Source organism: Perna viridis, chromosome 6, assembly GCF_037379345.1.
Source record: "Perna viridis isolate PV_CMFRI_1.1 ecotype Kerala chromosome 6, ASM3737934v1, whole genome shotgun sequence".
NCBI classification, from domain to species: domain Eukaryota; kingdom Metazoa; phylum Mollusca; class Bivalvia; order Mytilida; family Mytilidae; genus Perna; species Perna viridis.
This window is the reverse complement of record NC_142450.1, coordinates 648,571-674,910: the sequence shown is the minus strand read 5'-3', so window position 1 is coordinate 674,910 and position 26,340 is coordinate 648,571. Positions and strand designations below refer to the sequence as shown.

Here is a 26,340-nt window from a genome sequence, read left to right as displayed (position 1 = left end):
CACCAAAATTATGGGAATAAAATGTGATGTAAAATTACACACTCAAAATTTTACATCACATTCTATTCCCATACTTTTGACAAGAACAGTGTGCCATATACCTCCTTTTTGTTTTTTATTTCAAATAGTTAAGAATATTCAACAGACTTACAAGTTTTGTGGTGCCAGCGGTCAGGACCCAATTTACACATAACAAAGAAGAGATGACAAAAATGGTAAAAATAATATACAGTTAAAAAACCAAATTGCAAAAAATATTTGATAAAAAATTATAATTTGACACAAAACAATCATAGAACAACATTAGAAACAACAGTGACATTACCTGTCTAGAAGGCCATTTATTATACTGAAATTATAAACATCAAGTATTCATTACAGCACATAAAAACAATTCAGTCAATCAGTCATAGATTATTAGTTAATTTGAAGTCAACAAAGTATTTCAAATAAATTTCAAAGTCTTTAGAAGTATATACCTCCAACTGCACTTAAGAATTTGTTTTACATATTTGTCCCCTTAACTCATCCCCCACCTTTTTAAGTACTTAAAAAACCTGAAAGGCAAAAATTTTAAAAATAATAAACAATGAAACCTGAAAGGAAACTTCAAATTCCATCCATGAAGATATTTTGAGATATTGTACAGTATTTGTGAACAGACAGACAAAGAAAGGAACTGATTTACAGAGAGCTGTAGTAAGAACCATATATCATCAGTTAATAACATAATACACAAAAGAACATGTGACCTTTTAGAAAAGGTCGCCTATGACAGGTGTAATACATGTAATTCTAAGTTTGCAACAGGATATTTATTATTATCATTTATTATATTGTATTATATTATATTTTATCATATTACTGTATGATATTATTTTTTATTATTACATCATTGTATCATATTATCTTTTATTATATTATTGTATTAATTTTCTTTATTGTTTATATTTTCCCTACTGATTTTTGACTACAGATTTTGACAAGATTGAATGCAAATTGCATAGAAATGAACATAATAAATTGCCCTGGTAAATTTCTCATTGACATATATACGTAGCATTACCAATTATTTCACACAATGTCAGATATTTAATTTAGTTGGTTTTATATTGTATAACAGGAGAGCATCATTTGACTCACATAATAATACTGTCATCAGCAAGGATCAAACTCTACACCAGTGACAATTAACCAGTGACACACCGATTCGATGAACTCTGCACCAATCACTGGCAATAAGCCAGTGACACACTGATTTGATGAACTCTGCACCAATCAGTGACAAAAAGCCAGTGACACACCGATTCGATGAACTCTATGCCAATCAGTGACAAAAAGCCAGTGATATACCGATTCAATGAACTCTGGGCCAATCACTGCAATAAGCCAGTGACACACCGATTCGATGAACTCTGCACCAATCAGTGACAATAAGCCAGTGACACACCGATTTGATGAACTCTGCACCAATCAGTGACAATAAGCCAGTGACACACTGATTTGATACTCTGCACCAATCAGTGACAATAAGCCAGTGACACACCAATTCGATGAACTCTGCCCCAATCACTGGCAATAAGCCAGTGACACACCGATTCGATGAACTCTGCACCAATCAGTGACAATAAGCCAGTGACACACTATTTGATGAACTCTGCACCAATCAGTGACAATGAGCCAGTGACACACCAATTTGATGAATTCTGCACCAATCAGTGACAATGAGCCAGTGACACACCAATTCGATGAACTCTGCGTCAATCACTGGCAATAAGCCAGTGACACACCAATTCAATGAACTCTGCGCCAATCACTGGCAATAAGCCAGTGACACACCAATTCGATGAACTCTGCACCAATCAGTGACAATAAGCCAGTGACACACTATTTGATGAACTCTGCACCAATCAGTGACAATAAGCCAGTGACACACCGATTTGATGAACTCTGCACCAATCAGTGACAATGAGCCAGTGACACACCGATTCGATGAACTCTGCACCAATCAGTGACAATAAGCCAGTGACACACTATTTGATGAACTCTGTGCCAATCACTGGCAATAAGCCAGTGACACACCGATTCGATGAACTCTGCACCAATCAGTGACAATAAGCCAGTGACACACTATTTGATGAACTCTGCACCAATCAGTGACAATAAGCCAGTTACACACCGATTTGATGAACTCTGCACCAATCAGTGACAATTAGCCAGTGACACACCGATTCGATGAACTCTGCACCAATCAGTGACAATAAGCCAGTGACACACTATTTGATGAACTCTGCACCAATCAGTGACAATAAGCCAGTGACACACTGATTTGATGAACTCTACACCAATCAGTGACAATGAGCCAGTGACAGATGAACTCTTCAACAATTAGTGACAATAAGCCAGTGACACACCGATTCGATGAACTCTACACCAATCAGTGGCAATCAGCCAGTGACACACCGATTCGGCTGAAGCCAAGTCAATTAACTGGCTATTTAAATCTAATACCTACTACAATGCAGGTAAGCTGTCCTGCCATAGTTGTAGACAGTATTTACATACATTTTGTAATTGATTTCAATAAAGCTAGAACACCAATACATGACCAAGTCTTAATATTAAGCAAGCTCTCTCTAAATTCCATGTACTTATTACTGAAAATATCAGCCAAAAAAAAAACCAAAACCTTAATTACTGTGATCCTGTAATTCTATTACTGCAAAATTTTGAGACAAAAAATGTATACAAACACTTCTGAGTTTACTCCATACAGCTCAGTGTTTTCTCCAAGTGGAATAATTAATGGAACAAGTTTTCAAGATCAATATCATAGTAAAATAACAATAAGGACAAGTCTTTCTGAAAATCAGGCAAAATGGGAAAAAAACAGAAACATGCACCAAACTGACAATAGATTTGATCTCTACATCACTGGATTTTTTCTATTGGAAAATCAAGTTTTTTTTATAGAAACAACTTCCCCCTAAAATGTTCAACATTTCAATAAAACTTTTTTCTTCATTTTAATGGTACATAAAGCCAAATTACAATGTCGAAGTGGTGGGTTAATATTTTATACCATGTTTCACTCACTGCCTGATTCTTGCAGAAACTGACAATCTACAAGAGGCTCCCAGGAGTCTGAATCGCTCACCTGGTTAAATTCTGTCTTTCTAGGTAAAAAAATTAAACAAGGAGTTGTCCAACAAGTTTGACACAAGAAGACCTTGGTACGACTTATCATAAGGATCATTTCAGCAATTGAAAGTTTCTTTCTATCTATAATAGTTTTCAAGACATTGGCTGAAAACTGTAAAAAAAAGTAATTATTAACTTTCAAGGGCATCAATTCTTACAAGGAGTCGTCTGACAACTTCAATCCCTAAAGACTTTTGTAACCCTTATAATAAGGATCATTTCAAAATTCAAAGAATTTGGCTAAACCTTATGGTTTTGGAGATATATGCAAAAAACTTCTGCCTGACCCCTATGTTCTATTTTTAGTAATGGCAGACATGTTTTTCCACTGATAAAAAATACCCACATCAATTCTATGCAGGATACCCCAAGAAACATTCATACCAAGTTTGGTTCCCATTGGTTAAGTAGTGTCAGAGTAGAAGAGTTTGAAAAATTGTTAATGAAGACGACGATGATGGACACCAAGTGATGGCAATAAATTGCAATTAGATATCTGATTCAGAATAAAAATTTGAACAGAATCAAAGTGGCCCTTTTTTGGCCCTTAACTCCTAAACAGCTTTAGTCTAAACCCCTAAAACATAAAATTGCATGTGTTGTCATGCTAGTCACAACCCCATTAGTACAGAAAATTGATTTACAACAACACCCCAAAATCGTTTACAACATAAACCCCATTTATATAAATCTGCACATAGATTCTTTAGATTATGGTTTCTATGGTAAATCAATCCATCCATTGGGAGATGAGATTTGTGTGATAAAATTTTTTTTAATAACGTTTTTATTATTAAGATTTTTACTGGAGTTAAGTTGTTCAATTCCATGAAATGATGGTTTATGACTCCTTTTTGGCATATTTCCTCAACAGTTAGGGGTCATAACCCCCCCCACCCTAAAAAAATAATCAATACCAACCTTCCTTATGTGGTTGGAAACCTTGCTGTAAAATTTTATTAAAATCAACCAACCAAAACCAGGTATCTATGGAATCAAGATGACACTGAAGGTGACAGCACCAAATCCCTCACAGAACTGCAGATTTGTTTGTGTACTATATTAAAATCGCTTTCATATAACTATTTGGGGACAATGAAGAGAAATGCACCCCTTTCTGGTTGCTTTTCATAAAAAATAGCCTAAAAGAGTAATCAAAGGAACAAAGATTCTAGCAAAAATGAAAAGAATGTTATCCAGGGACATCTGAAGTAGATCAGCAATAAAATGTTTTCTCTAATGCCCTATGTATTACCTATAACCTCTTAAAGTTATACTAAATGAGATAGTGCAGTAGTTCAATGGATTTAATATTGTGGTCAGTTCTGGTACTGCATACATGTATGGGTAAGATCAGATACTGTACACATAGGAGGGTCAGTTCAGGTAATGTACACATGTAAAGGGCAGAGTCAGTTCTGGTCCAGCATGCATTGATCAGTTCAGATAATATAAACATGTGAGGGGCAGGGTCAGTTCTGGTCCAGCATGTATTGATCAGTTCAGATAATGTAAACATGTGAGGGGCAGGGGCAGTTCCGGTCCAGCATGTATTGATCAGTTCAGATAATGTAAACATGTGAGGGGCAGGGTCAGTTCCAGTCCAGCATGTATTGATCAGTTCAGATAATGTGAACATGTGAGGGGCAGGGTCAGTTCCGGTCCAGCATGTATTGATCAGTTCAGATAATGTAAACATGTGAGGGGCAGGGGCAGTTCCGGTCCAGCATGTATTGATCAGTTCAGATAATGTAAACATGTGAGGGGCAGGGTCAGTTCCAGTCCAGCATGTATTGATCAGTTCAGATAATGTGAACATGTGAGGGACAGGGTCAGTTCTGGTCCAGCATGTATTGATCAGGTGTAAACATTTGTTGATTAGTTCTAGTATTGCATAGATGTATGGGTTGGTTAGGATACTGTACATATGTGAGCTTCAGTTCAGATACTGTACACATGTGAAGGTCAGTTCAGATACTATACACATGTAAGGGGCAGTTCAGATACTATACACACGTGAGGGGCAGTTCAGATACTGTACACATGTATTGATAAGTGTAGCTACTGTATACATGTGGGGTCATTTTAAACACTGTAAACAAATGGAGGTCAAATCAGATGCTATACACATGTGCTGATCAGTTCAAATACTATACACATGTGTGTGTGTCATTTCAGATACTATACACATGCAAGGGTCAGTTCAGATACTGAACAGATGTGTTTCAAATTGCATGAGGATGTGATCTGGTTATTATTAGAACATATATATATAGTTTCAATGATTTGAAGGACAGACAGAAAGACTGCTTATTATTCAACATTTGCCTCAGGACTACAGACAAGTAATGTATAGGCCATTTCAGTACAGACGGTTCCGAAGATCACAGTCAGATTACTTTCAGAAAGAAACAATAAATCACTGTGGTCTGTCATAACATATTGTAAAACTGATTTTTCATCATCAGATACAAATGATCAAAATTAAATAAACGGGAAACCAATCGATAAAGACAAGGTTTATTTATTCCGGGGTTTATATTGCAACTGATTGTATGAGTGATTGTTAACAGAGTAAATGAATATATTGGAAAATCCAAAAGTCAAGGACTTGTGATAATAGGATGTACAGGCCATTTTATTCCCATGATAAATTTATATACCATATTTCTTCCAAATGTAGCCCCTTCTAATTAACAACCCACCATAAAATTAAAGAAATCAAATACATGTACCTCTATTAATAGCCCCTGATTAAGACAAAAACATGAGCTACTGGTCACTGCAAATGACAAAAATTAACTAACGGAGAAAGTCGCAGTGTCAAAATATACATGTTTAATATCAATAGTCTTATCCATAGTTCTTTATCTGTATTCACCATCCCCCATTCAAAAATTGTCTACACCTCTTGGGCGACAATTGGAATTGAATTTCATGTACTGGCTCAATCGGTAATACAGTTAAAATACAGTCACATGATTGGGTTAAGGAAGACAATGTAAAACTGCTGGCAGAGCTTCACAAATCATTGCTCTCAACACACTCAAAACAATACAGCTAAGGATGGAATCTGGAATCCCTACTACCAGTAACATGGTCATTATAACTGAGGATGGAATCTGGAATCCCTACTACCAGTAACATGGTCATTAAAACTGAGGATGGAATCTGGAATCCCTACTACCAGTAACATGGTCATTAAAACTGAGGATGGTATCTGGAATCCCTACTAACAGTAACATGGTCATTAAAACTGAGGATGGTATCTGGAATCCCTACTACCAGTAACATGGTCATTATAACTGAGGATGGAATCTGGAATCACTACTACCAGTAACATGGTCATTATAACTGAGGATGGAATCTGGAATCACTACTACCAGTAACATGGTCATTATAACTGAGGATGGAAACTTGAATCACTACTACCAGTAACATGGTCATAATAACTGAGGATGGAATCTGGAATCACTACTACCAGTAACATGGTCATTATAACTGAGGATGGAATCTGGAATCCCTACTACCAGTAACATGGTCATTATAACTGAGGATGGAATCTGGAATCCCTACTACCAGAAACATGGTAATTAAAACTGAGGATGGTATCTGGAATCCCTACTAACAGTAACATGGTAATTATAACTGAGGATGGAATCTGGAATCCCTACTACCAGAAACATGGTAATTAAAACTGAGGATGGTATCTGGAATCCCTACTAACAGTAACATGGTAATTATAACTGAGGATGGAAACTGGAATCACTACTACCAGTAACATGGTAATTATAACTGAGGATGGAATCTGGAATCACTACTACCAGTAACATGGTAATTATAACTGAGGATGGAATATGGAATCACTACTACCAGTAACATAGTCATTAAAACTGAGGATGGTATCTGGAATCCCTACTACCAGTAACATAGTCATTAAAACTGAGGATGGTATCTGGAATCCCTACAACCAGTCACAGTCATTATAAATGAGGATGGTATCTGGAATCCCTACTACCAGTAACATGGTCATTATAACTGAGGATGGTATCTGGAATCCCTACTACCAGTAACATGGTCATTATAACTGAGGATGGTATCTGGAATCCCTACTACCAGTCACAGTCATTATAACTGAGGATGGTATCTGGAATCACTACTACCAGTCACAGTCATTATAACTGAGGATGGTATCTGGAATCCCTACTACCAGTAACATGGTCATTATAACTAATCTATACATGATTAACCTTTGACCATAAAACCACTGAAGGTCTGAGCTATTTATACTCAAAAACTTTTGACCAATGCATCACTAAGTAATTAGCTGATGTCTTCACCAAAGGGAAATTGTGAGACTTCCTAAAAAATCTGCTTTTTTAAAGTTCAAGCAGTTCCTTCAACTGTTTACATAAAAATATCACTTCCAATAGAATGACCTTGAGCAATTTGTGTTTTAAAGCATCTTCATAAATGATGCTGCTGATGAACTGTCCCCATTATGTTACCTGTACCACACTAAACATAAATAAGACGTTGCTGACGAACTGTCCCAATTATGTCACCTGTACCACACTAAACTTAAATAAGACGTTGCTGATGAACTGTCCCCATAATGTTACCTGTATCACACTAAACATAAATAAGATGTTGCTGATGAACTGTCCCAATTATGTCACCTGTACCACACTAAACATAAATAAGACGTTGCTGACGAACTGTCCCAATTATGTCACCTGTACCACACTAAACTTAAATAAGACGTTGCTGATGAACTGTCCCCATAATGTTACCTGTACCACACTAAACATAAATAAGATGTTGCTGACGAACTGTCCCAATTATGTCACCTGTACCACACTAAACATAAATAAGACGTTGCTGACAAACTGTCCCAATTATGTCACCTGTACCACACTAAACATAAATAAGACGTTGCTGATGAACTGTCCCCATTATGTTACCTGTATCACACTAAACATAAATAAGACGTTGCTGACGAACTGTCCCAATTATGTCACCTGTACCACACTAAACATAAATAAGACGTTGCTGACGAACTGTCCCAATTATGTCACCTGTACCACACTAAACTTAAATAAGACGTTGCTGATGAACTGTCCCCATAATGTTACCTGTATCACACTAAACATAAATAAGATGTTGCTGACGAACTGTCCCCATTATGTCACCTGTACCACACTAAACATAAATAAGATGTTGCTGACGAACTGTCCCTATTATGTCACCTGTATCACACTAAACATAAATAAGACGTTGCTGATGAACTGTCCACATTATGTTACCTGTACAACAGTAAACAGAAATAAGACGTTGCTGACGAACTGTCCCCATTATCTTACCTGTACTACACTAAAGACTTGTGGTAACACATTTAAAGTCACCATTATGTAGCAAGTGAATTCTGGGCAAAAAGAACCTAGCTACTAGTCAAAGCTAAACTCATGCAGCCACTTCCATAACACAAAAAAATAACCATGGAGACAGAAAAATAAATTCTTCTTCAGTTATTTGCTAGAATTATAGGGAATAAAGGATCATAGATGTTTTATTCACCAGGTGTTGCTTAAGTTTAGTGAGATATCACTAGCAAGAAAGAACAGTAACCCCCCTAAAAAAAATATAAATAGATAATTAAAATAAAATAAAAATAAAAATAATAAAATAACAAATGAAGCTCAAAGAGGAAAAAGTTGTGGTAAAAAATTCAACCAGACAATTCTACTACATTTTTAGAAAATGATGAGACAAAATTTCAGACAGACTCTACCACAAAGTTTTATGTGAACAATCTACCTCTCCAGGAAATAGTAAGTTTAACATTACAAAATCAATGTCTTAATTCAATTATGGAAACCAATTATACATCTATTTTGATAACATAAAAGTGTAATCTCACCATTTATCAAAGACAACAGCTTTGATACAAACCATTTATATGAAATCATGCAAGTCATATGACAAATGTTACCAAATTAAGAAGAAATCATACCAGAAACATAATGGCCTCAACTTGTAACATATTTCATCATTACAATATATTACAAGGCCTCAAATTATATTTATAATTGGTATTGAATAACTCATACTATTACGTAAAACTTTTTTTTTTTCATTTATTGATCAATGACCTTAGGGATTGTCAAAATAGGAATTTCAAGGCTCCAAAATGTAGGACAGTATTAATACATTGCAGGAAACTTATCAAGACCAGTACATGTAGTTAATCCCTCATCTTATTATTTTTTTGAACTTTTTTAACCTGATTCTTGATAATATTACTGTGAAAATACTATTTTTCCCAGGGTAACAATTTTTTCTGGTTTTCGTGGGTAGGTCAAATAAAAAAAAATTTGGTTCCCAACAAGGAGATTTCCATTGAAGTGTATACTGAAAACCAAAAAACAACATATTCAAGAATCAACCAACTTGTGTTTCTTCCCTAATCCACGAAAATTGGAATCTGTGAATTAAAGTACTTCACAGCAGTCAAATATATATTTATTATTGACTTTTACACATGAAATTCCTCTTTATTACCACTAAATGTAAGGCTATGTTTGGCTTTACCCCACCTTCAGACCCTCTGCCAAGTCACATCAAAGACTTCAGAACAGGATAGGCAATCATTTTAGTTCAAAAAAATTTGAGTTGAAAATTCTTAATTACCTACTTAAACCTGTCTCTGAAAAATGCAAAATTATTAAGTAAATAGTGTAGAGGGTCATATGGCAATATATGGACTGGTTGGTCACCACCAAAAAAATTATATGGATTGGTTATGGTCACCCCAAAAAATTATATTGACTGTTGTTCACCCAATAAAAAAAAAATGATAAGGTTGGATGCCACAAAAAATTATATGGACTGGTTGGCATCGAAAAAAAATTATATGGACCAAAGTGTATTTTGCAATTTGACCCTAAGTAACATGAAATATTTGCTATTTTACACTTTTTATAGTTAACTCTGGAAGAGAATAAATACTAAACTTATTACATTATGGAGGTGGTCCATTTAATTTCCTACTGGTCCATATGATGTTTTATGGACCCGCAATTACAGTGTCAGAAACTTAATTTTTGGTCAACATAGACCCATCATAATTTTATGTAGACCACACTGTACATTTCAAAGGAAATTGAGCCAATTTCAACATAGACCTGCTTGATTTTATGTAGACTCTGTCTGTAGGTCTACTGCTTATTTCTTTCACTGCAATTATATCTATGAAAGTCAATTATAATCTTAAAAGTATAATGTAGTATTATTGCATGAATACTGGGGAATATCATCGACAGAAGAATTATACATTGCATGACTTTATGAGTATTCTTAGAGGAATAATAACCAGTATTCATGCAATAACTTTAAACAAGAATAAATAATATTGCCATACAATAACTCTTTTATTGTATGGCAATATTATTTATTCTTGTTTAAAATGAACTTAGGTCACAGATAATTTAACAAATTTTAACAATATTTGCAATAGTGCAATATGGAAATTTATTGCACACTGATGTCACATTGCTTTCTATGGGGAAATTATATTGCTATAATATAATAAAAACAATAAATAAGCACAATACCTTCTACTCATCTTTACTTTATCCACTAAAATCTAGGACTCGACAAATCTAACAAATCCAGTAACTTAAATCTAGGACTGCACAGATTTTACTCCAAAAAAATTAAATCTGCAAGTGTCTACAAATGGAATGTACAACCACAAACATCAACCTCACACCAGGTCAGACCAATGTTACATTAAATTGATGTTATATTCCATTCCAATACTATAATGTATTTTTGATAGATCTAACTTCCATCTGAATTGACAATTACTAAAAAGCCAATTTGTCAGATAGTTATTTAATCCTGGGAAACAGTACTGTATAACCATTTTAAGTGGATAATTCTTGACACTTGAAACTTATGATAGGATCAAGGGCATGCTATTATTGGCAATGTACATTTCATAATTGAGTGTGCTCTAGTTATGGAATATCCTCAGCAAAAAAGGAAATAGATGTCAGAAGATCATGACCAACCCAAGATTCCATAAAGATGAAGTTTCCATAAGAGAATTGAAGTGCTTAATATGGCTGAATAATAAAGTCATGAACATCCTTGCCCCAGTCCGGTTGTTCCATGTGATTATAATCTGACATAATAATGTGCTGTTGGACCAAGTTTCACAGGAATTTGTTCCAAGACTACCAGCGTATACAAGTACTGGTTCATCTAAGAGTCTGGCAAGTTATTCTTGCTTGTTCAATGTGATTTATGATAATGTGCTGTTGGACCAAGCTTCACCGGACTATGAATTTAAGTTCAGGTCAACTTATGAACTACACTAAAGGAAACAAATTTATATTTTGTTTCAATTTTGTGAAACAAGTAAATCCATTCAGTTTGTTTTCAAAATCAATACTAGTGGTAAAAAAGATCTATTCAGTGTATAAAAAATAGACAGGTTCCATCATATACCCAAGCGTTATATAAATAAATAACTGGCAGGAAAAAAAGAAAATTTAAAGCTAAATTCAACTTAACTATAGTTTTATTGCTTTCTTAAACTTGAAACAACTCTTGGAATCATTTTTATAACTGTGACTTTCTAAAACTTGATACAACTCTTGGAATCATTTTTATAATTGTGACTTTCTAAAACGTTCCCTTTCGTAATGTTTCAGAGTTTGATAACATTCCCATAGGCTGTCCTTCGCTGTTTTATTTCAATGTTTTTGTCTCTTTGACACATTCCAATGCTCTAATATTGACTTTTTTTTATCTGCATGACTCTTAGGACAAGCTGTATGTAAGGCTTGCTACACATTCCTTATAACAAATAAAGTGATATATAAGTGTATTTGGTTGTTACATTGTGAATTTTAATGGAAAATTTTTGTAATTCTTTTAGTGGAAGACTTCCATAAATCCTGATTTACTGCAAATTGGGGCATATATAGAAAGCAGACTCAGTGAGTTATTGAGTGTTCCACCTTATCCAATCTACCCAAAACACAACATTTTATGAGCAACTTAGGGAGTGATTCTAGAAAAGCAGAGGATGTTTACCTTACTGGTGCACCTGGTCCATGCTCCTAGTTTTCAGTGGAGTCTGAGTTGCTCATTTACTTTTGTTTGTTTGTTCATGATACTTTGATTTTTTTCATTTTCTTTGTTTTGTGTGTCTAGTTTCTATTTTTGGAGTAAATTCTTTTGAATACCATTTAAATCTTTGTTCCTATGATTATATTTTAACCCATGCGTCACCCATAACTTCAAAGATCAGTGTAATAATCTTTAGAGGGATATATTTGCTCAGACAAGTTTCCAGCTCTGTTTTCGCTTACCAACGATAAGACTAATTGACAAATATAAAAAGATGACTAAACCCAGACACAAAAGATTCATGAGCTTTTATAATAATAATTTGTCAAAATGAAATCACAAAATATCAGTTTTATGCCATTTTTTTACAATATTAGGAAGGTAGGTGACATTTTTTTATCCAAACATATTGGCCACATGATGCAACAAAATAAAAATATTGTCAGGAGTTGTTTTGATAAAAAAAAGCTTTTATGAAGTGAATATTTTAAAAGTTGTTGGCACATGTGACCAAAATCTCCCATAAAGAGATATGTAAAGATATGAAGCTTTTTTTGTCAATTTGGCTATGGTTTCATAGTAATGCATAGAAAAACTTCAAAAAAAAAGTTTTGTTGAAAAAATTATGTAAAAGTTATACTGATTTAAGTACGTTTATTTAAAAATAAGCATAATAAATCCTTTAATAAAATGAATAAACAAAATGTATCTACTTATGCCAAAAACTCTTGGAGATTTAACAACATGCATGGAACAAATACAATTTATTATTATCTCCAGTCCATTATTTGTTAAAAAAATACACCTTAGATTGTCATAGTTATTAGAACTTGTATTTTGAAGTTTAAGTACAGGCTGACCTAAGATTCATGCAAATCAAGTAAAAGGCGATTAGTCAAAACTTTTTGGTTCAACTTATTTAACAATATAAAATCTACTAGAAAGTAAGATTTATGTTAAAAATGTCAATAGAAGTTTTAGCTCAGATTATTACGATAATCAAATTATACTCGGCATCACATAAATAAGATACTGTCAAAATTTGAATAAAAATATTTTCTACGACTTTATTGACGCCTACCATCGTTTAAATTGTCTTAAATGACTTGCTCATTCGTTTAGCCAAATGGCTTCTCCCTAAACATTGAATCGTTAAATCGTTTAATTCTCTGTCCCAATATTTAGTGATCGGGTTGCTAGGAGATGTTGTTTATGTATAAATGGTTTGTCCAAAAACCGAAGAACCCAAGGTTTGGATATCTCAGATTTATTTTACGCGAAAAACATACAATACCGAGAAGTCGATCAAGCAGACGATTGTCACTGGAGTTCGACGGGAACTTACGAACTTCGTTTGTAAACAAATCGTCCCGTAGAAACAAACATGGTGGATATTAGTATGAGATTTTCCGGTAAAGATTTGTTACACACGATTTAAACCAATAAGCGACTTGTTGGTACTAACACGTCATGCATATATGCGAACTACCTTCAGATTAAATAAAAGAGAGACAACTCTAGCAGTAAGTCCCGACAGTTTAAAAAGTAGAGCTTCAATTCAAAAATGTGCTGTATGTGACGTCGAGTATAGTTAAAACAGTTAGGTTGAAATTTTTGACAGATAATTTTAGAATTTTCATTGAAATTGATCCAATATAGTGCAATATTATGGACATTGTTGCCTTCACACTGTAAAATATTGTGCATTCAATGCAAGTTCCAATCCAGTTACACATTCACATGTAAAATTAATTTCCAATGCAAATTAATGCCAATCGAACTAATACAAATTATTGAATTCACTTCTGGTTACATTTTGATAATATGAATCCAAAATTTCGCATTCCATTCACATTCAAAGGCCGTGTTAATGGATGATTTAGGCAAAAGGGAATTCTTAAGAGCAATCGAAAGTGAATTTATCATTTAAATTCTTGTAAACATTATGCGAATTCAAATGCATATTGATGTGAATTCAAACTACATGTGTACATTATCAATGTTTTCAGTGTGCACTGACTAAAAGCAAATTACTATGAATGAAACATTAAATCACCATGGAATTTAAAATAAAAAATCCTTATTTTGTACTTTACTTTAAAAAAAAAATGAAAAGGTAAAATGAAAGTAATCAAACTGATGTCTACATTTATATCATTATTAAGTAAATATGAGTAAAATGGTAACTGAAACAAACCATTCCAAAGTAATCATCAACTCGTCAATTGTTATGGTGTATAAAATATGTTTTTATGCTTTTAAATACAAGTTTTCTAAAATCATATGAAAATCTTTTCTTATGTGAAATCCTATTTTATTTTATTGTTTTTCATGAATTACTTTGTTATTCAGAAACAATATGTTTTTCATGGTGGTTCAATCTTAACATATGATAAACATATGATAAACATGTGTTGAAATATTTCCTGTGTAGTTATCAGTGTATTGTTATCTATGATCACCCATCGACATCTGCTTCCCTTGATTTCCCTCTCCAACTCCGTAGTGATACATGAAGACTTTTTCCCACAGATTTTATGCTCAGTGAATTCCTTCACACCAAATAACAATTTTTTGTTATTCATATATAAATATCTAAATTGTCTTACCTTCTTGTCATATTGATATTTCTCCAAAATCAGCAGAGAATCACGTAAAACAAATAAAGATAGAGAAATTTACATCCATTCCTGCTGGCCACATAAGTATGACATAGAGCTATGTAAAATTGGGACTTCACTGAAATGTTCATATATCATTCAAACAATTAACTGTCATTTATCTAATGGGATCAGACAAAATTGGCCATGTTTTTTATCTGATCTATGAAACTTTCTGTGACAAAGATCTTCATGGCAATTAAGGGAATTTTTTTACAATCCAGTCTACAGGATGAAAAAACCACATATCTGATTATTTTACATCTGTCCTTAAAATTCCAGACTTCCAGCAATGAAAATAATATCTAGTTCCACTAATTAGCTTATTCCCAAAAAGTGTCAGTACATCAGCAAGAAGTTACAACACCTAAGTATAAATCATTAACAGGCAATCAATGGTAATCAATTCTGTCTCCAAAACAATACAGACTCATTTACACTAGAACATATGTTAGTGGCATGTACATCCCATGATTCCAAGATAAATCAACAATTCAGACCAGTGAACATAATATCACATCTATACTACTAAATGAAGAGAGTTGAATTTTGTTCTTATTTATTCTTGTTCATTGGACATATATTTGTTAATGCCAACCATGTTGCAACTGAAGTTTAACAAGACGAAGTATATGTCTATGGGGGATTCTGGACAGAAAAGGAGAAAAAGTCCAACCAGATTGCTCGACCCTTCCCAACACCAGATCTAAATTTACTATTAATCATGTATTGAGAAATGTGTGGATAGACTTTAACCTTCTTTATCAAGTTAAGGATGGCTAACAGACTAGTGCATGTTTAAGTGTTCATGAAGTCAAAGAAACAGTTAAAGCACAAAAGGAAAAAAGGCAGTGTGCCGTAAATATATGACAATTTTCAGTGGGGGATGAAGAAAATCTGGGTGGGGCAGACCTAAGGAAGACTACTCCAAGGATTTCCAATGTTTTCTATATAATCAACCAAACTTTTCATGCATAAAGAAAGAGGAGCTCTGCATCCATCAAAGATTTTATGAAAAATGAAAACTGTGTCTATGAGAGATACCTCCTGCTTGCAAAAGGGATTATCTCCTTTACAAACTATCCAATAATTATATCTTGTTTAATGCACATCCATCCAAAAATGAGGCTAACCCTACATATGAAGTACATTCTGTAAGCGAATTCTACTGATCAGATGTTATTCATGCATGAAACTTGGTCAGCTTTCAACACACACAACTCCCCACTCAAAGGTCAAGTTTTCCTCTTATACACTGACAAAAGGAAGCCTGTTTTAGCCCGCAGTCATCAAATTTTCAAAGTTCTTAACTAGATATTGAACTACAGGCCAGACTTTAACCTTTCCTAGACCTTATGAGAATATATATTTATATAGTACAAAATCAGTGTAGAGAGGTAACCAGTTTGTTCTGAAGACAGGATTTACCATACAATTAACTAACAAAGTTACTTCATTAAAAAATCAATTGATAATTGATTGCTGATTGCTTCAAATTAAAAGTTAGCTTCATCTGAATACAAAGTCACGCAATCTCTGTCAGACTTTTCACCCACAATTTTACAGGTACTCTATTATTGAAAAAACACAAAACGAGACAGAATTTATTAACAGTAAATAATGGATGAAAAGCGAAAACATTTTTGGTAATCATTAACAACTTACAAAAATCGTAGAATTAGAGGAAATAATTACATCTAATGTAGGGTAAAACACCAGTCAACTCATTACACTACGAACATTAACAGAATGGACTAAGTGTGATCTTTAATGAACAACAGTAAGAAGTATAATAATTCCGTTATGTAATTCAGCGGAAACTTAATATATTAAGTAAAACCTAAAAGTAGCCCATTAAAACCTAATGAAATAGCATTTAACATTTGACATTTCATTTCTTTGTATGAATGTGAAGTAAATTACAGTAAATGATATATTGAAAAATATCTTCTATGCTTATTGACATGGCTGTGTGTATATGTAACCTCAGTAATCAGGAATCAGTGCTATGGACGATGATTTCCAATACTGGTGGGGGGGGGCTTATATAAACCAGACAGATCTTTTGATATGGGTAGCACAGAGTAAATTTTAACTCACTAGTTATTTCATTGCTATGGAATGTTAATCTCAAACTGATGTCGGAACAACCAGAGACTAAGTGGGTGATTCTGATTATATCTTAAAAGTTCCCTAGCAAATCAGCTAAATTATAGACAAATCAAAGAGTTATATCTCTTTAGTTTAAAGTTTCTAGTGAATATGTAATTTCTCTCTTTCTTACCCTTTTAGTTATTAACAAACCTACACTCATTTCTTATTCAACATGATTTCTTGACCTTTTATGGATGAAAATTTGAAGAAAAAAAACAAACAAACCAAAATATGCATGTGCCCACTGCCTACATATTCCATGGACAGCCACTATGTCTATATTTAAAAATTATACTGAGGGTGAAAGTCCATACTAATTGTCAACTACTGTGAAAGTATCAATTTTGGTGATTGCCAATTTTCACTGATTCTGTGAATTGGCATATTTTTAGTCACTTTATATGAAGGCATTGTTAAAGTTCAGTATAATAAAAAAAAATTGTCAACTGTCATTCCTAGCAGTCAAATGATGTAAAACTGAAGTTTTACACCAGTTTTACATATTAGTTTGATGGATTGGTGACTGATCTGAAACTGATCCACAACAGACCATTATAGCTGCATGAATCAGTTTAGGTATTGTACTGCTGTTTTCTATATTTGGGCATTCAGTTCCTGAATGAGCTGACCAGTATCATTAAAAAAATGAATATACACTTCTTCAAGGCACTAACTACATTTTCTAATTCATCTACAGACATATTTTCTATATTTTTACACCTAAGTCTGCTGACAGTGAAAACATTCATATAATAAATATTGGGTGAAATTGAGTTCACCATAATTGAGTGTCTATTTCATTTCATTGTCAATCATTACCATAATTACAAGTTGTCAATATCAACCGAACAGACATCCAAATGTTAGCATTTTAATCACATAGATACATTACTCCCTTTCTTCTGCATTAGACATTTTTACAAAGATATTGGGACCAGAAAGCATTCTACCACAGTTTTCAAGTTGTTGTAATTTTTTTTATCTGAAATCAATAGATTTGTTTCCCGTAGTTCTGCTTAACATGTGACAAACCAATTACAAGAATAAAACAATATTTTGGGGTATAAATGATTGTGGCTTCTTAACCTTTCTATTAAAATGTGAATTTTGATACTCTGCCTCCATGTTTCTAATGAAGATTGCAAACTTCAAAGAAATGTAAATTTGTTGTTGTAACCATGAAACCATGCAACTTCAGAATTTTCATGAATAACTTTTCCTGTCAGTCCAAGCCCCTGACTACTCCCCCAAATTTTTGTAATTTTTTATTTCCCCACATATACTAGTATAGAGTATTCAATACAAAACAGGAAAAATGGAGAAGCAACATGTCCTTGACCTTTGCCCCTGTGACTTCAGAAGTCTTATACCTTAATTAATTACCAACTTCTGAGAAAATTGACATTTATGTTGACAGCAGCCATACTTGTATTGACAGCAGCCATACTTGTATTGACAGTTGAATAGAGCCAGCATAAAGGACAACTAAGTGAAACTAAGTCTTCTTTGTACAATGTATTGAACTGTATGTACAAAATTAACTAGAAAATAACCTACTGAAAATGTCTTCAAACAGTAAATGGAACTAAATCATGCAAAATGGAATATTTTCTGAATAACTGAAGTCAAACTCAATCAATCCTTACTTTAACACCACTTGTGATTAAAGCATTTCATGTCTTACCTGGCACCCTGGGAAAACAGCCGAGAAAAGAACGAAAACATTTATAGCGACACAATATCCACGTTATAAAGTATATCCATGCAGAATACCAATTACACGTTAATTTGATGATTTCTCTTCAGCCTTTCAAAAACAATGAAGTAGCAAATAAATCTATCATAAAGTGGAATTATAAAGTGGCTTGCGTAATAGCCATATTTATCAGTTTTGTCAATCTACCGAAAAAGGATACTTAAGAAAATGTCAACTTTTTCCCATAAGTTTTATGATTATGTTCAACAATACCAAGTTTATATCCATATTAGCATAATCAAATAATGCAGGCTTCCCAATGATTAAAGTTTGCTGCAAGTATATGAATGTCACCAGTAAATCTTAATCAGAAGAGTATATTAAAACTTTCACACATCATCAAAGATAATTATTACTGATTTCCCCTTCAGGTATATCGATGCCACTATTTGAACTGCAATAGAACATTTTAACAAGTTTCACACTTGAGGGACCATCATTCAATCTAAAACTTATATTGAATCATAGCGAGTAAATAAAGATTTAATACAGCCCTCTGTATACAGAGGACACGTTTATCTATAGATTTTGCCCCACAGTCAAAGTCATCATTTTATACAAATTAACAATACGTTGATCCAAAAATTGCCATAGGTGAAGCATTGATTGAAAAATTTCTATTAGTATCTGTGTTTCAATCAATCAGATTTTATGATTTAATCAAACAAATTAGCATCTGAAGCATTCAATACAGTATCATCTTTATTAAAAGCAAAGGTATAGAAAATCACGACTGATATAATCAGAAAATAGGAATTGGGTAGACAGTTAAACAGGGGAATAAAACACACCATAATAGAACATAGAGTAGACAGCAAAAGCGTGGAATAATAACATGTGTACATAAAATATCGGGTAAAAAATAAAAGAAGGGAATGAAACACAAAAGAATAGACTATTGTGCCACAATAAAAGAGGGGACTGAAATATATAAGAAAATACTACTTGGTAGGGAGTAGAAAATGGAAATATTAACATGTAACAACAAAAAGTAAAAAGACTGATTGAACCAGGTATTCTATTTTCTGTACGTTTCTCTAGTTAATCTTCATTTTTCAGAATTAAAAAAAAATATACAGGACATTTTATTATAACTTTAGCCATGTATTTCTATTAAAGAAATATAGAAAACATCTTTTGGAGAGGCACAGACAGGTAAAAAATGAAAGTAAATTTGGTAAAAAAAAATTTACAGAGTTATCTCCCCTTTCAATGTTAATTTCCACAGAAATTTTCAAATGTGAGTTTTGATTTTTTAAAGACATTTTTTGTGTGTGTATATGGGACATTATGCTATGTATTTCAATCAAAACATTTTATGTTACAATAAATTTAAAGTTTGAATTTATTTTGACTGGATCATTTGCCAAAAAAAATAAAAGAAAACCCACTTTAAAAAAAAATATCCTCCATGCTTTGACATACCACTCACTGACGAATTTGCTACCACAAAAAATAGAAAATTGGATAGTCAGTAAAAGGGGGAGGAGGTTTGAAATAAACAACTAGGAGATTTCGTAGAAAGTAATATAAGGTAAAGCACCAAGATATAGTGACAAGATATTTAGTTAACACTCAGATCTTATTACTAAGCTATTTCTACTCAACTAAAGAAATTTCATAAGGTGGTGCAACATGCTCCAATTTTTTTTTCTGAAAGAAAAGGGCCAATAACTCCCATTGCATTTTAGACCATGAGAAAATTTAACTAATGTTTAAAGTCCACAACATTGTGTTATAGTTCGAAAATATTCCATTGAGCTGTTTCTGATTACCATCTACAGACAAACTAAGTGGCATGAAAATCACCATTAAAATGCAGCACCATATAATAACAATATAAACATAAAGCTGTGTCATGCTACCCCCCCCTCCCTCCCCCCCCCCCACTTCTACTTCTACAGGATATCAGACAGCAGCTAAACACATACCAAATTCTAAAGTCAATTTATCCATTGCGAGTCAAGATGATTGTGACAAAACTTGGACAGACAATTGCAATGACAGACTGCCAGACGGACAGACAAGGTGATTCCAATATACCACCCACTCTTTGAGTCTAGATATAATAATTTACTCCAACATTTGACATGTTTGACCAATCAAAAAATATAAACAATTATTACAGCTACTAAAAGGGAAATTCCAAATATTCAAGAAAAATCAACCACAAATACTCAAGTTCCCTCAGTGCAAAATTCTGGAGTAATCTGACAGGAAAATATGTGATGAAGTGATGGTGTTGTTATCATAAGGCTACATAACCTAGAATGTCTGTAAGCAGCAGATGAGCAGCCTTACTGGCACAAATACATCAGAAACAGCCAAATAATGGCTAAGGTTTGTAGTACAATCTTTGATTACTATCGAAAACATAATGCCACTTGCAGATTTGATTGAATAAGATGATGTACGTAAACCAAGCTAAGAAATGCATTAACAGAACAGAACAATATACTATCACAACTACATTTTTAGTCAAGAGTAAACAGAAAAGTTTCTTAGTTTTTTTAGTGCGAAAGCCAATCTGATTAAAACTAGACCTATCAATTACAACAACTTATTTCTGGAACAGGGTTATGTTGCTACAAGATTGAAGTCGTCATGAACTTGTTGATCATTATGGTGTATCCATCTGCACCATGAAAACGGATTTATTCAACGGGTCAAAGTTTTCCTTTCCTCATTTATCTACCCCTGACGACTTTTTATGAGCAACTCGGCGGGTGTTTCTAGAAAAGCAGGGGACACTTACCCTACCGGAGCACCTGGTCCATGCTCCCAGTTTTTAGTGGTCAGAGTTGCTCATTTGCTTTTGTTACTTTGTATGTATGATTTTAATTACTTTGTCTGTTTTCCATGTCTGGTCTTTGTCCCTGGATTACATTCTTTTGAAACCACTATAACTTTGGTTCCCTTGATTACTCTTATCACAGTCACCAGATATTTTGACTGAAGCACTTTATAGGTATATGCCACACAGTGGTATTGTATTTCAGACATGAGCAATTTAAATGTCCATGTGAGAATCAGAAAGGTAATGGCTATCTTTTTTGTTGTGGAAATTAATTTGACCAAAAAAAAAAAAAACATTATTGACACATATAATAGGGATGGACATAATTGTCAGCAACATCCTATATATGTTCAAGGTCAGCAACATCCTATATATATGTTAGAGGCCAGCAACATCAATGGCTCAAAATTATTCTTGTTAGAAATGCCCATCATAATTTGTGTATAGGACAACGAACAATAAGAGCCATATTTGGCGTCTATTTTACATAAAAAAAATACTGTGGAAGTACTTTAATTTACGGATACATTGTACCAATTTTCAATGGGCCCTCCAATGAAAACCACAAAATTTGGATTCCCAAAAATGTCACATTTAGCAATCATTAACAAAAATTAGGAGTCAAGTCCACAAAGACACTCAAAATTTGAAATTATGTTCCAAAAAGTGCCAAAATTCAGAAAATTATGTGGAAAATTCAGAAATTTTTCAATTTGGGACATCAAATTGTAATAAATGTGGTAAAACCTACTTATCATTCATTTAACTTTCTAAAAAGCAAAGAGAAAAATTTCTCCATATCAAATTTCCAGCCTTATCATTCCATGTCCTTTCAGAATTTTTATTTGAACGAATCCAATAAACACTGCACTGCTTTTAATGTAAATTATAAAAAAAATAACAGATTTTGAAATATGTATTTCATTTCAAAAAGCAAATGTAAAAGAAAAGTCATTATGTTTATATTTCTATCATTTAGTAAACTGTGTAAAATAAAACTAATCATTCGGTAAATTAACGATTTCCGGTTTACAGATTAATTAGACAAATCAATCTGAAACTGAACTATGACAGATCGCAGTTATAGCTGCACAGATCAATTCAGGTCTGGGATTCATAAAAAAATGAGTTTTTCTCAAAGCCATTAGTTTTTTCTCAATTCATCTTCAATTTTGTGCAATTTGGTTGGTCATAATTTGAGTTGAGAAAGGATTAGAGGAAAATCACAAATTGAGATTCTTTATGAAACCTGACCAAGGCCTGGGTTTCATAAAAAAAATTTCAAATTGATGATATCCTCAAACATTTCCTAGACTGAAATTTCGACGAGTCAGATTGCTAGAAATTGGATATTTGAGGAAAAACTCAACTTGCTATTTTTTTAAGAAACCAGGCCCAGGTACTGTAGTATGGTAAAGTGAGGTAGTTTTTGTCAGAACAATAGTAGAACATTCAATAACTGCAAGCGTAAACTTATATATAGACTTATTAAAAGATGAGTGTTTTTGTTTGTTATATAATTAATTTGCTTTGGCTAAATAATCATCATGAAGTGTAAAGCTATCACTTTGTAGTGACTTCTCTAAAAGTCTGCTTGTCTATCTAATATGGCAAACAATTGGGTGTATTCCTCAATCAGTCATTTCACCATAATACTGTGTTGAGGTTTATTTTAGAAGGCATAAAATAAAGTGATTTTGAAGCAAAAAGGTACAAAGATGATGTTTCTGGTAGAAGCTTAGTGGTGTACAAAAGCCAGAGTAAAAATTTTGCAGAATTTATTCTTGAGTTTCAGTCAGACAGCTAAAATGTACCAAATTAGCACCCCCATGAAAATATAACCCCTTAGTATGGTACCATTGTGAAAATAAGATTAAAATTTCACAAATACACAATGTATTAGTAATCACAGGTAAATGGGCAAACAGACAGACTGACCCAAAATCTGTATGGCATAACTTTAATAACTTAAGTACACCATAAAAACTGACTATCTCACTTCCCTGAGTAAACAGAAGATTTTTCAATGATAAGACAAAACAATAAAACCAAACGTAAAAATCAATACAGCGAAAACAAGCCATGAATGTCATGTTACAATGGTTCTAAATCCTACACGCAACAAACTGGAAAAATTAATTCTTCAAAACTAATACTATTATATCTTTTATTGAAAATTTATATCTTAGAAATAAAATACTGTTGTTTTCAGGTTTTTTAGCATGTAATTTCAAATTGGCCAGTAATTTATCAATCAGAAATGGCAGCATTGCTTCCTATATTTAACAATCGGAGACTCTAATTTATCATTCTAACCATGAAACATGTTTTTTTCTTCTTCAAGAAACATAAGACATTGATTGTAAGATAATCTGTTCTAAAATTCAAGTATCATCATGGCTGTACAGATCAAACCTGTATATATTGAACTTGAATAAGCTTGCATTGTCATGCTAGGTATACTCTAACTTTTATTGCAAAGCAATGAAACAGGAAGTTGACATCAGACATCAACCAAGGTTATAAAGATGTTATGCTAGAAGAAAATAGAAAAATGCAAAGTCTTCAGTCAACTAATGACCCTTCTTCAGTGTCATGTAATCAAAATGGTGAGCAATTTTCATCAAATTACTGTCAGTGGCGAGATGCCTTCTTACTCAGATTCATTGTGGCCAGTCAGAAGTTAAGACCCCTGAAAAGGAGGTTACCAAATCGTCAAAATTTAGTTGTCAAAAGGTCATATGAAAACAATTAAATCATTATTTACCTTTAAAGGTATCAAATTTACTTTGGTTGTTTAATGTCAAATGAGAATATCAGATTTAAAACACATATTTGTGCTAGTTGAAAGGAGAAAGTTCAGTAAGGACCCCTTTTGGCCCAATAATTTTTGCATTTTGAAAATTTGATTAAAGCTGATTTCTGGGTAGTTGTAGTATAGTAAAACTGAAGCTCGGATCAGTATGTTTTTGCCTATTGACACATCCACTCGTATTATTTTTTTAAATATTCATTTTTAATCTATGAAGTGCATGGGAATATGGGAGTACAAATATGCCTTAACACAAGCAAGGGGTCATTTTCTGAAACTACTATTATAATTTACTAAAAACATGCAGTCAACCCTCTAAGGCCTACTGCTGAGCACACTTTTCTAATAAACAGTTATCCCTCTGATGCCTACTGTCACAAATTTCTAATAATTCTGCTGGGTTTGACACTTCAGATATAATATAAGGAACCATAAATCATTTTACCAATCAAATATTCCAAAGAATACCAAAAACAACATCTTTCAACACTCACAGGCAGATCATTGTCCGTAGCATGACCTCTGTCTAGTAATTACTGAACTCAATAAAAAGTTATACATGGTCCATTACAAGCTGTTAACCAAACACAGCATGGATAATTAATATCTAAATGGTCTACAACCACTAAAGGGTTTAATCCATTTTCAGTTAATCATTCAGTCTTGAACATCAAACAGTTCTCAGAAGGCCTAGTAAATTCATGGTTAATAATCTCAGATAAAGTCACAATATTAATAGTACACATGTCTCATAGGCTATATTTAGCTGGTTATCCAGCATAGGTGCCCTCCTACTTTCAGTGGAAGCCTCATGATATTTTATCACAAATTTACCCTTTGAAATATTTCCAAAATATATTTTTGTATTTTCCATTTTTGTAACAAAATTCATTTACTAAACTGCCACAATAAATCAAAACAACTGTAAACATTTCTCTACTTCCTTCTCCCGATTCTGGTTTTCAGGACATGATTACAAAGATGATTACAAAGGTATTTTTTAAAATTCAAGTTACATCTTGTGTGAAATACATGTACAATTCATATACATCAGATAAGGCTATTACAGTTATAAATATTAAGTGGTACACAGCCAAATGTGCTACATATGATATAATGTGGTACACAACAAAGTGTGCTACATATGATATAATGTAGTACACAGCCTAATGTGCTACATATGATATTCTTATGGTTATCATGTGATTCCCAAATGTTAATTTTGGCTTGAAAACATAATCATTATAGGATTAAACAGACATTTTCTTTCGTTCATGCATGAATGAAAGGATCATGGAGCTCCCAAACTCAACGAACGGTCAAAGGCCGTTCATGTAATGTTTGGGAGTGGAGAGATCTGTTCATACATCTATGAACGACCGAAAATAGCTGTTTTTTTTTTAATGTGTTGAACCGGTAAATGTATTTATAGAATCTAGTTCTTGGACAATTTAATTTTGGGGCGAATTTACTTGTAGTTAGATTTTAAACATTTATAAGTTTCTTTCCCCGAGCTGAAAATTACTCTCTGTAAACAAATTGTACAGGTAAAATCAAATCTTTCGAACTACACGGCCACATATTGATTTCAATCTGACCGGCGTTCATGCATGTATGAACAATCTGAAGAAGTTCATTCAAGTATGAACTTTCTGGAAAAGACATTCTCAACCAATCAAAAACGGCAATGAGCATGAAGAATCTTATGATTAGAATTATATTTTCATGAAAAACATCTGACTAGCATGTGATAATCATGCAATAATCATATGAAAACTGAAACACATACTTATCACATCATGCTTGATTCATATGATAA

The 26,340-nt window shown here is 33.2% G+C and overlaps 1 protein-coding gene across 13 annotated transcripts in view; it reads right to left on the bottom strand.

The window, feature by feature from the left end:
* Window positions 1-26,340, bottom strand: part of LOC148613139 (synaptotagmin-7-like) — a 185,115-nt gene that overhangs the window by 87,863 nt on the left and 70,912 nt on the right. For 8 of the 13 annotated variants that reach the window (XM_088586319.1, XM_088586325.1, XM_088586326.1 and 5 more), the window contains one exon: window positions 326-349. The exons of 2 other annotated variants lie outside the window; for them this stretch is intronic. In XM_088586319.1, the coding sequence (XP_088442445.1) occupies window positions 326-349 (24 nt within the window). Of the gene's footprint in view, window positions 1-325; window positions 350-10,814; window positions 11,076-18,840; window positions 19,030-26,340 lie in introns of those variants that run through there. 3 more of the 13 variants (XM_088586328.1, XM_088586330.1, XM_088586332.1) reach the window with 3 other exon arrangements.